We start from the raw sequence: 13,071 nt of genomic DNA, 5'->3' as shown, positions 1-13,071 counted from the left end.
AATAGGCACACATCTACTCTCTTGACACAGCTGCAATCTACCTCCACATGGGCACTTTCCACATGAAAGCGGGTGTCCCAAGCACAGGTAAGTGAGGGGCTGGTGGTAGAATCAGGAAGGGGGGCATTAGACCTCCTTCCACATATGGGAGGAGTTTCTAGCCACCACAGAGCATCAGAAGGCACCAGCATGTTCACTAGATTATGTCTGCTGCACAATCTGCTGGCTGCTCCAGATCTCTGCCAGCTGTGTACTCACTGGCACCTGGGGGCAGACCTACCTAAAGCTGTTCTGAGCAAGCTGCAAGGAACATAAAGGCAAAAAAGGGGTGAGGAGCCAGGCACAGCAGTGCACACCCATGATCCCAGTCACATGGGAGGCTGAGACAGGAGGATTGCAAGTTCAAGGCCAGCCTGGGCAACTCAGCAAGACCCCGTCTCAAAAACTAAAAGGGCTGGGAATATAGCTCAAGGGTAGAGCACCCCTGGGTTCAATCCCCAGTACCAAGGGAAAAGAAAGAAAGAAAGAAAGAAAAAAAAAGCAGGGAGTCAACTGGCCTCAGCCTAGTCCCTCTGCAGATCGTGCCACTCTCCTGTGCCAGCACAGAAACTACATTACTTCTAGGTCTACAACTTGAAACTCAAAGGGGGAAGCTGAGGTGGGAGTATCCCAAGTGTGAAGTCAGCCTCAGCAATTGGTGAGACCCTATCCCAAAATTTAAAAATAAGTAAAAAGGACTGGGGATGCAGCTTAGTAGTAAAATACCCCAAATTCAATTCCCAGTAAATTCATTCATCCACTCAAAACTCCAGGAGGTGGGCTTTTAGTTCCTCCCCTTCCAGCCATCCTAGTACTGAGGACTGAACCCAGTGGCACTCTATCAATGAGCCACATCCCCAGCCCTTTTTATTTTTTGAGACAGGATCTCACTAAGTTGCTGAGTCTGGCCTCAAAATTGTGATCTCTCCCCCTCAGCCTCCTGAATTGTTGGGATTACAGGTGTGAGCCACTGTGCCCAGCTTCTTCCTGCCTATTTTTTTAAACCTACCATCTGCCAAACTGAAAAAAAGGAAGCTCATGTTCACACTATCTTTCAACAACAGAACTTGGGAAATAACAGGGTCACAAAATCCAAAGTTCATGATCTACAACCAGCATTTGTACAGAGTGGGAATGAAGAACTCTAAAATTGGGGCCTAGACGGTCACTGAAGAACCAGTGGCTCAGCAGCTACTCTTCTGCACCATTCCTTCATTATACACACAAAAAGCCAAGAGAGAGCCATGTTTCAGTGTACTTTTTTTTTTTTTTTTTTTGAGAGAGAGAGAGAGAGAGAGAGAGAATTTTAATATTTATTTTTTAGTTTTTGGTGGACACATCTTTGTTTGTATGTGGTGCTGAGGATCGAACCCGGGCCGCATGCATGCCAGGCGAGCGCGCTACCGCTTGAGCCACATCTCCAGCCCCTCAGTGTACTGACTTTAACCTCAGATCTGCTGACAAAGCCAGAAGCTGTCAGGGGTGGGGAAGCGACCAAGACATTTCCAGTGTTTTCATGTCTGTGTGGCACATGACAGAAACAGACCTTTAATCAGATACATAAAGCAATCTGGCCTGGCTACTGCAGAGCCTACTGGCTGTTGACCAGCATCCACTCTCCCCCAGCTTCTTGGGCTCATGCACCTGGAACTGTGAACAAGACAACATTCCCCAGTCCCTCACAGCCAGGGCAGCCACAGATAGAGGATCTGGCCAATGCTCCGTGAGCAGTGTTGCACATGCGTTAAGGGGCGGCCTTGAAGGAGGTAGCACGTCCCTCCTCTCACTTCTGCTATCTTTGAACAAGATCATGTGGCTGCCACTGGAGTTCCACCTAGTCCCTGAGATGGCTGCCAGCTTGTAGTGCAGCAGGTGGCAGCAGCCTGAGCATCCCTGATGACAGGGCAGCGGCAAAGACCACCTAGGACAGCCTACCTGGTGCTCATTTCATCCATGTCTTTGTTGCTTAAGCTATTGTTTTTGTTGTTTGACACAGGATACCAAATCAAACCCTAAATGATACACAGGGATACCACCATGTAAAATTCAAGTATGTTAAAGTGAGTTTTCATTTATATGATAGACACACCTCGACACAAGTAGATCTCTAATATTCTACAGGCATCTTCTCTCTACTTGAGTTAAACTGCCTATTTCAAGACTCCACTTTTCCAAACCATCAAGTCCACTTTCACGACAAATGGCTCTTCCACTTACCTGCGCCTCACTCAGGCCGAGCTCTAGCATCTCCAGTGATTTCCGTATCATGTTGGATTTCTCCTCCACCAGGTTGCTCTCATCATCTTTCTTCAGACACTTCAGTGTCTCCAGCAAACTCTGCAAAATGGAGTTGTGCTCATTCTTCAAAGCCTCCAGGCCCTGAATTACTTGCTTGGTCTTGGAGATGATCTCATCCTGTGTAAGCTTCTCCAACTTGTCTTCCTTTATGTACACCATTGTGGACATGTTGTCATACATTCTAGAGGAAAACAGGAGAATCAAATACCTTGTTATAGGCTTCCCTCCTGTGATAGCATTAAACAGAAACACTTGTGAAAACTTTTAAATTACATTTCATAGGTAAATAATACCTGTGCAATTTATGATTTTGAATACTATGTTCTATATTGTTTCTGTTTTGCCTTTGCAGGCCCATTAAATTACTTTTCTGGTTTAATGCCTGAATTCTTTTTTATGGATAAGTAACTAAAATTAACACCAAAGATTAAAAGCAGCAAAACATCCAAAGGTCATTTCCAAAACATACAATTTCAGTGAACATTTTATCTGAATATTTGCAAGCTTTATTTTCTCAATGAAATTCAGTCCAAGAAGAAAACCCAGTAGAGGCACAAGGGGGAGTTAGAGGGGCTGGAGAGGACTAGACCATGAGGCTTAAGACCCAGTGATGCAGCAGAACAGTCCATGTGGCCATGACCAAGGAGGACAAAGTCCAGGGGCTAAAGTGACTCCATGTTGGGGCTGCCATGACACCACCACTGTGAGAAAGAAAGAAGGAAGGAAGGAAAGGGCACTGAAATGGAATCAGCCAAGTGCTGGTAACTACTGGCACTAAGCAACAGTGCCTTTTACAGTCTTCTCTAGTTCTGTCTTCAATCTCATAATAAAGCTTAAAAACTGGGTCACATTAAGACCATTTCTACACAGTAGCAAGGGGCACAGAGGTCAGGTTATCCATCCAAAACAGGTCCTTTGTGCCACCTGCCACTTTCTGAGATGTCAGTGTCTTCACAAACTATCTTACAGCCCCAGAACAGACACTGTTACAAATGAGGGGAGGAGGCTGGGGTTTGGCTCAGGGAACAATGCTTGCTGGGTGTGAACCTTATACCCTACAGAATGCACAGCACCTAGGACAGCTCCTGGCCCAGGCATCATCAGGAAAATGGACAGACGTAAGTTGAATGAAGGAAAGAAGGGGAAGTAGTGGGTGCAGACCACACATGCACAAGTTTGGGGTGCAAGCTGAAGGTGTTTGAGAACAGGACCATGTGAGCCTCTGCATCACCAATTTATTTCACACTGGAAAAATGATTTTTTTAAATTAATAAGACAATTCCTTTTGACACTGGGAGGCTACCTGCAGGACTATTCAGAAATCTATCTCCTCCACATTAACAAGAGCCCACAGAACAATGAAGGAACAAGGGCAAGCCTTCTCCCTAGCAGCGCATCATCTGTTATTATTTTTAGTGTATAGCTACTCAGCATATGATTTTCCTACTTCACTGTAGCCAAGTACCAGGCTGGACTACAGCACACTGCTGGGCAGTGCTATAGCTCCCAGAACAGGGGCCTGTCTGTCCTGTGCAATGTACATTACCAGCCTGCCACATGGCATGCCTGTGCTAAATGACTGCAGGAGACAGTTTAGAATTGTTGGGCTTTTTGTTTGTTTTGGTTTGGTTTGGTTTGGGTGCTGGGGATTAAACCCAGGGGCACCCTACCACTGAGCTACATCTCTGGCCCTTTTTAAAATTTTACTAAATTGCCCAGGCTGGCCTTGAACTTGTGATCCTCCTGCCTCAGCCTTCCAAATCACTGGGATCACAAGCAAGTGCCATAGCACCCTGTTAGGATCAGTTTTCAATGAAATCACACTGCACTAGATTAATAAAATGCTTATCTGACATCTCTAAGGTTCCTTATATTGAAAGGAAGGGGTCTCCAGGATTCATGTCCATGAAGAAGAAAAATAAAAATCAAGTCCGCCTTCTCCGCCTTTCTCTATCCTTGGCAGCACATCCCTGGTGAAAAAACGGCTGGATTTCTGTAGACATACTTGCTACAACTGAGCTTGTTGAACTGATCCAATATTTAGTTATAAAGTTATTCCTTTTCCTGAATTACAATATCCCTCCTTGTAACTTCTGTCCATTGAGCCAACTTCTTCCCTCTAAAATAAACACAAAACATTTTCTGCCTCATCCATATAACATTTCAAGTATTACATTGCAGAAACAGATATTACCAAGCCTTCCATCTCCTAAGCTCACACCTCTTACCACCCTCAGGTCAGGACCATTTCCATATTTTTCATCCAAGTCACCATGATGGGAGGAAGACAGTGGCATATACATTTATACTGCTTGATATCTCTTGTTTCTGAGCCATTATAACCAAAGGTAGGTCACATGATTGTTAATCAGCTTTTTGTGACTGTGAGAAGTATCTAAGAAAAACAACTTAGAAAAGATTTATTCTGGCTCACGGTTTCAGAAGTTTTAGTCCATGGTCAGCTGGCTCCAAGGCAGAAACATCCAGACAGAAGGGCACAGCAGAAGAAAGCTGCTCAGTTCATGGCAGCCACAAAGCAGAGACAGAAAGCTAGACAGACACTGAAGAAGGGAACACGAACAAGATACAGTCCCCAAAGGTATGCCCCTAGTGACCTACTTCCTCCAACCATGTCCCTCCCACCTGCCCAGTTTTCACCTCCTCCCAGTTATCTATTCAAATTATTAATCCAGCTGGGGACTATAGTGCACCCCTGTAATCCAGCAACTCAGGGCGCTGATTACAAATTCTAGGCAAACATAGGCAACTTAACAAGACCCTGTCTCAAAATTAATATATTAGAAAAGGATTGGAGGTATAGCTCAGTGGTATAAATACCCCGGGCACAATGCCCAGTACTGCAAAATAACAACAACAACAACATTTAACCACCCATTAAATGAATTAATTCACTGAAGAAACCAAAGCCCTTACGATCCAATTATTTCCTAAAAGTCCTACTCTGGACACTACCATACTAGGGACTAAGTCTTCAACACAAGAGATTGTGAGAGACGTCCATATCCAACCCATAACAATGATAAATAATACTAAGGCAATTAGCTATTAGAATAAAATTAAGGGAGCTGGGCATGCAGCTGTAGTCCCAGCCATGAGAGGCTGAGAAGGGAAGACTGCTTCAGCTCATCAGTATGAGGTCAGCAAAACAATATAGCAAGACCCCATCTCAAGAATAAAGAAAGAGGGTTGGGGTTGTGGCTCGGTGGTAGAGTGCTTGCCTAGCTTATGTGAGGCACTGGGTTCAATTCTCAGCGATAGATAAATAGATCCATCCATCAACAACTAAAAACTATATAAAAAGAAAGAAAGAAAAAAGGGCTGAAGCTATAGCTCTGTGGCAAAGCGCTTGTCTAGCATGCATGGGGCACTGGGTTCAATCCTCAGCACCACATAAAAATAAATAAAGGTATTGTGTCCCTCTACAATCACACACAAAAAAAATTTTTAATAAAAAAAGAGAAAAAAATATTCTACCCTCCCTATACACTAAATTAAACTCCAAATTTTTGATTAAAAAATTAAATGTGGGAATTTGTTTACAGTACAGACTGACCCAAGGCCTTATACATGCTAGGCAAGCACTCTACCACTGAGCTATACTCCCAGCCCTAAATGTGCTTTTTCTAAAAACACACAAGAAACTAGAAGAAAATACAGGCAAAGGTCTATATGCACATAGGCCAAAGTACATCATATTTGCCAGGCATGGTGGCACATGCTATAATCCCAGCAGCTGCAACTTATCGAGACCCTGTCTCTAAATAAAATGTAAAAAAGGGCTGGGGATATAGCTCAGTGCTTAAGCGCTCCTGGGTTCAATCCTTGATACAAAAAAAAAAAAAAAAGTAAAGCACATTCTGTGAATAAAAGCAACAGCAAAAAACTGAAAGACTGATGAGAGTCTACTCAAATTTAATATAGAAACGAAACCTGTTTCTGAGAGAACACTATTTTGCAGCCCATCACAGTGAAGAGTCCAAAACTGCACAGACTCTGACTCAAGGCTGAGGCACAGCTGGCTGACCTCTGAAAGCTCCCCAGAAGCCTTCCTCACACTCACACAGCCTGCCTGCTTTCCTGATCTACAAACCACACAATCCTGTACCTGTTTTCAACTTCTGACGTGTATGCCTCCAGATGATTCGGTAAGACAAAGAAGCAACCAGAGCCATGCCATAAAGATATGTTTAGTGAACGAGGGAAGCTGCTTCAGAGGCTATGTGTCCACCTCCCACATGACTGCAGAGCTTTTACCTCCTGGATATTAGGTGGCATTGATGCTCCCCCTGATCTGCAATATACTACAGGCTTAAAATATTCCCACGCCCTCTTCTCCAAGTACAAAATATCTAGTCCCGAGTTATTAATTAACCATGGTGAATTTTTTTTAATATTTATTTTTTAGTTGTAGTTGGGCACAATATCTTTATCCCTCTGATTTATTTTTAATTTTTTTTAGCTGTAGTTGGATATAATACCTTTATTTTATTTATTTTTATGTGATGCTGAGGATCAAACCCAGCGTCTTGCACATACTAGGCGAGCACTCTACCTCTGAGCCACAACCCCAGCCCTCCCTCTGATTATTTTTATGTGGTGCTAGGGATCAGACCCAGGGCCTCACCTGTTCTAGGCAAGCGCTCTACCACTGAGCCACAACCCTAGCCCACCATGGTAAATTTTTTTATTGTGTTTTTATTCCCAAAGATAAACAAACTCCTTAAAGTCAATTATTTGCTCTGTGAGAGCAAAAGAATTTAATGCAAAATGCCCAGTGTAGAATCTGAGAAACTATATGAATCAAACCTCTAAAAGCCATTGTTCAACAGGCTAAGATCTGGGACAAATTAAAGCCCTGGCTCCAGGAGGTCAAGGAATTGCATACGGTGTCGGTAGATCACACTTAAAATAACGAAGGTGAAAATACACCTGAAACAATTATTACTTTTATCTCATTTTATTTTTTTTTAAGAGAGAGGAGAGAGAGAGAAAGAGAGAGAGAATATTTTCAATATTTATATTTCAGTTTTCGGTGGACACAACATCTTTATTTTATTTGTATATGGTGGTGAGGATCGAACCCAGCACCTCACGCATGCCAGGTGAGAGAGTTACTGCTTGAGCCACATCCCCAGCCCCTTTTATCTCATTTTAGAACTCATTTGTCTTCATTATTTGAACAGTGACTCAATCTCTGCAATGTTTACTGCGACTGATTTTTGCAGAACTGGAACTGAAGCCAGGGCCCCTTGCATAGACAAGCAATCTACCACTGAAACACATCAGGCCTGTTTTTGTTTTTGTTTTTTAATATTTTTTTAGTTATAGTTGGACACAATGCCTTTACTTTATTTATTGATATGTGGTGCTGAGGATCGAACCCGGTGCCTTGCACATGCTAGGCAAGTGCTCTACCACTAAGCCACAAGCCCAGCCCTTGTTTTTGTTTTGTTTTGTTTTGAGACAGGGTCTCACTGAATTTCCCAGAGTGGCCTCGAACTCCTGGGCTCAAGTGATCCTCAAGCTTCAGCTTCCTAAGCAGCTAGGACCACAGGCCTGCACCACATGCCTGGAAGGTTTATTTTAATGTACATGGTTTTCCTGTCCATGGACTCACCTCACCACCCACACTATAAGGATGTGGACTGGGAATGACAAAAACCTATCTTGCCTGGCTCCACATTCAGCCCTCTAATTAAATCCCACCTGTAGCAGTCTAAAACCTAGAAATAAAACAATTTGACTCTTCTAAATACCACTTGAAAAATAAAAATAAACAGTCTTTAAACACTAATCCAATGGGAAAGTCCAATGTTCTTCTTTCAAAGGGCTCACTTGTCCTTTGAAATCATAGGAAACAATTTTTTAGAAAACCTTCATAAAAAATAATAATTAAAACCCATGTCTGCGCCGGACATGGTGGCACATGCCTGTAATCCCTGGGGCTCAGGAGGCTGAGGCAGGAGGATTGCAGTTTCAAAGCCAGCTTCAGCATCTTAGTGAAGCTATAAGCAACCTAATGAGACCCTGTCTCAAAATAAAAATTAAAAGGGGCTGGGGATGTGTCTCATTGGTAAACCACCCTTGGGTTCCGTTCCTGGTACCAAAAAACAAAAAACCATAAACCGGTGCCTGCACTTATGATAAGATCTAACAGTTCAGGCAGACAAGGTAATGAATTAATTGTACCATCTTTGCATTAGAAATTCAATATCTTACTTGACAGTGTGATGTGTACCTTTAGAGCAAACAAAAAGGAATAACATCCAATATCCAGACCCACAACTAATGCGCCACAATTATATTTCAACAAAAAGCAACAGACATTAATTTGCACATTCAGTTGATTTACTTCTACTTTGAAGTAATCCAAGCAGAGATAATATACAAAACAGAAAATAGCTCTTACATGTACTAAAACTGTCCTTCTGACTTAAGACGAGCAATTTTTTTTTTTTTTTACTCCTTCTTCTGGTGACTAGAAGAGAAAGCCTTGACTGACAGCTGCCTTTCTTCCCAAAAGGAACAATGAGAATTGACAAGTTTGGGGTGAACCCATATCCAGCATCAAGCTATGCTTAATTAAACTGACAAATGTCAGGCAAAGTGGCACATGCCTGGGACCCCAATGACTGAGGAAGCTAAGGTAGGAGGAATGAAGTTCAAGGCCAGCCTGTGCAACTTAGCAAGACCCTATTTCAAAACAAAAACTAAAGGGCTGGGGAATGTAGCTCAATGGTAGAGAATTTGTCTAGCATGTCTGAAACCCTGGATTCAATCCCCAAAATGGGCTGGGGATACAGCCCGTTGGTAGAGTGCTTATTTTGCATGTACAAAGCCTTGGGTTCAAACCCCAGGAAAAGAAAAGAAAAGAAAAGAAAAGAAAAGAAAAGAAAAGAAAAGAAAAGAAAAGAAAAGAAAAGAAAAGAAAAGAAAAGAAAAGAACAACCAATCCCCCAAAAAATTCAAAACAAAAAAAAAGGGTTCACACTTTTTTTTTTTTTTTGGGGGGGGGAGAATTGGGAATTGAACATTGAACCCAGGGGCGTTTAACCACTGAGCTACACCCCAGCCCTTTTAATTTTGAGACAGGGTCATACTAAGTTGCTAAAGGCCTTGCTAAGTTGCTGAGGCTGGCCTTGAACATTCAATCCTCAGCCTCCCAAGTTGCTGGGATCACAGGCATGTGCCACTCACTGCTCCTGGCTTGGTTCGCACTTTTTGAGAGCAACACTGGATGCCAAAGGCAATTAAATAAATGCCTCCAAATTTCTGAAGAGAAACTGTTTCTAAATTAAAATCCTAGGACCACACTTTCAATCAACTATAACTGTAAAAGAACATTTTCAGACAGACCAAAGCTCAAAAACTTTTACCTCCAGAGCACCCTTCTCAGGCTACTGAAGTGTGCTCAAGCAGAACAAAGGGATGAATCAAGAGAGGGAACAGAGGACACAGGCATCCCACACAAAAGATCCTCAGCAGGGGAGGAAGGATCCAAGGCTATACCTAGGGCTGAATGAGTGCCAACTCTACAAAAGAAGGAGCTCCAAAGAAGGCAGAAAGGTGAAGAGGAAAAGGAATCACCATTGACTTAGAAATGTTAAGACTGAGCCAACCAAACAACAAGCTGATCTGCGGGAGGCTGTGGAGAAGCCCACTGAAATCAGTTGTGGAGAGGAAGAGCAGAGAAAGAGGCAGACTCCAAGGGTCAACATGAGAGGTCACTAATGAGAAAGACTCAGGAAGTAAGATACATGTGATATTTAGAAACAGTGGCAAGCATGCAAAAATCAACGCTCACTTCTAGTGAGCAACCAAGTGAGCAACCACTTCTGGGAAATAGAAGAGAAGGCAAATTGCCCCAAACAAGACGCATGTGCTGTTCTCACCTTGGCAACTGGCTCAAGTGGTGCATGCAGCCTGCCCCTGTAGGACTGCCATACCCACACCTTACTGAGGAAGACTACTCAGTGCAGTCAAGAAGCAAGGGCAGGAGGGGCTGGGGATGTGGCTCAAGTGGTGGCGCGCTCGCCTGGCATGCGTACGGCCCGGGTTCGAGCCTCAGCACCACATACAAAGATGTTGTGTCCACCAAAAAAAAAATAAATAAAAAATAAATATTAAAAATTCTCTCTCTCTCTTTAAAAAAAAAAAAAGAAGCAAGGGCAGGAATGAAGTTCAACTGGGCTCTATTGCTATAGGAGAGTGGAGCAGCTGCAATTCATGAGAAGTGTCTAGGACAGATCTGTCTGTCTACTGCCTCTGCCCTGGTGATGTATTTCATCATTTATATCAGTATGGACTTAAGGATATTAGTTTAGGTTATACCCATCTGCCAATTATTAAAAGTACATTATTTAAGTCAGGCACAGTTACACAAAGTGGTAATCCCAGTAATTTGAGAACTGCAAATTCAAGGCCAGCCTGGGCAACTTAGCAAGGTCCTAAGCAACTTAGTGAGACCCTATCTCAAAATAAAAAATAAAAAAGGCTAGGGAGGCCACTCAGTGGTTAAGGCATCCCTGGGTTTAATCCCCAGTACAAGAAAGAGAAGGAAGAGAAGGAAGGAAGAGAAAGAAGGAAGGAAGGAAGGAAGGAAGGAAGGAAGGAAGGAAGGAAGGAAACCACATTACTTAGTGCGTTGCTCAAACTGTTCTGGCTCTAGCCACTGGGAGCTCTCAAACTGGCTCCAGTATCTTTTTTCTTTCTTTTCTTTTTTCTTTTGTTGTTGTTGTTGCTGCAGGAATGATCCCAGGGCCTTGTGCATGCTAGGTAAGTGCTCGGCCTCTTAGGTATGGGGTACCCCAGTCTGTGTCCTTCGACTCACGCCTATCCCCTGTGGGTCTTGAATGCTACTTACTTCCTGGTGCTACAAGGTTCAGGCTCATCTTGTATCATCTTGTATCTCCCCTGCCCCAGCCCAGAATCACTCACTTCACCAAGGAGTTCTGGCAGACTGTAACACTGGTCTAGTGATGAGAAAAAGGCAAACCAAACCTGAAAGACATTGTACCAAATGCCTGACCAGCACTCCTCAAAACTGTCAACGTCACCACAACAGACTGAATGTGTGATCCCCCTACTATAGTTTGGAACTTAAATGTCCCCCAAAGGTTCATGTGTGAAAGACTTGGCACTACTGGAAGGTGATAGAAAAGAGATGAGGCCTAATCTGGGCACAGGGGCACACACATGTAATCCCAGCTAATCAGGAGGCTGAGGTGGGAAGATTACTTGAGCACAGGAGTTTAAGGCTAGCCTGGGCAATAGAGGGGGGAGGGGAAAGAATGACAGTGGCGGGGGGGGGGGGGGGGGGCGTGTCCTTGAAAAGACTTTGGGATCCTAGTCTCTTCCCCTCTTTTCTACCACCACCCCAGTCCTGGCCAAAAGGTTAATGGCTTTGCTCTACAACACACATGCTGCCTTGTCATAGGCCTAAAAATCAACAGACCATGGTCTGAAACCTCCAAAGCTGTGAGCTAAAATAAACCATTTCTATCTATAAGTTAATTATCATGGGTATTTGTTACAGTAACAGAAAGCTAACACACCCTCAAATTCATGTTGACATTTTTAACTCCCAATGTGATAGTGTTAGGAGCTAGGGCCTTTGGGAGGTGAATGGATGACGAGAAGAATCTTCATGATAGAATTAGTACTCTTATAAAAGGGACCAGAGAGCTCTCTCACCTCCTTTCCACCCTATAAGGACACAAGGAGGCAGTGGCTCCCCACAACCTGGAAGAGGGCTCTTGCCAAAACCATGCTGGGCACCTGACCTCATGGACTCCCAGCATACAGAACTGTAAGAGACACATTTCTGTTGTTCATAAGCCACTCAGTCTTGGGTATTTTATCATAAAAGCCCTAACAAACTAAGACAGTCATCAAAAACAAGGGAGGTCTAAGTCTAAGGATCTGAAGTTAAGATGACTAAGTGGATGTGTGTCCTGGATGGGATCCCAAGACAGAGTGAGGACATGAGGGAAGACCTAGTGACCACAAATAAAGTAGATTTAGTTAATAACATCCTCATGTTTATTGCACTATTGCCACAAATGCACCCATCGATGCAAGGCGTCAGCACTTGGGAAGCTGGGTAAAAGGCATACAGAAACTCGATCTTAAAAATCTCCCCAAAATCTAATGCCATTCTAAAACAAAGAGAAAACCAAAGAATGCATAATTTGATAAAAGCAAAACTGAAAAGTATATATGTAGTACGTATATTAAGAATTCATGCTAGGCATGGTGGCACACACCTGTAATCCCAGCAGCTCGAGAGGCTAAGGCAGGAGGATCAAGTATTCAAAGCCAGCTTCAGCAACTAAGCAAGACCCTAAGCAACTCAGTGAGACTCTCTCTCTAAATACAATATAAAAAAGGCCAGTGGCTAAGCACCCCTGGGTTCAATGCCTCATACCAAAAAAAAAAAAAAAAAAAAAATCATGCCAGGCCCACATGTGGTGGCACATACGTGTAATCCCAGCAATTTGGGAGTCTGAGGCAGGAGGATCACAAGTTTAAGGCCTACCTGAGCAATTTAGTGTAATAAAAAATAAAAAGGGATTGGGAAATAACTCAGTAGTAAAGCATCCTTGGGTTCAATCCCCAGTACTGCAAAGTAACAAAAAGATGATTGTTAGACAGACAGACAGACAGAAACAAAGAAAAAAATTCATACTAGGCATGGTGGCACACACCTATAAT

General features: G+C 43.2%; 1 protein-coding gene across 29 annotated transcripts in view; it reads right to left on the bottom strand.

Moving 5' to 3' along the window:
* The window catches only part of KLC1 (kinesin light chain 1), a 56,645-nt gene that overhangs the window by 31,404 nt on the left and 12,170 nt on the right, over positions 1-13,071 (bottom strand). For all 29 annotated transcript variants that reach the window (XR_014021868.1, XR_014021869.1, XR_014021870.1 and 26 more), the window contains exon 2: positions 2,257-2,518. Coding sequence is in view for 22 of the 29 variants with exons in the window: in XM_081293405.1 (XP_081149531.1) it covers positions 2,257-2,517 (261 nt within the window). In the remaining 7 variants the exon portion in view is untranslated. The remainder of the gene's footprint in view (positions 1-2,256; positions 2,519-13,071) is intronic.

This window comes from Spermophilus citellus, assembly GCF_964194105.1.
Source record: "Spermophilus citellus genome assembly, chromosome: 4".
Classification (NCBI taxonomy): Eukaryota; Metazoa; Chordata; class Mammalia; order Rodentia; family Sciuridae; genus Spermophilus; species Spermophilus citellus.
This window is presented reverse-complemented; position numbering and strand designations above follow the sequence as displayed.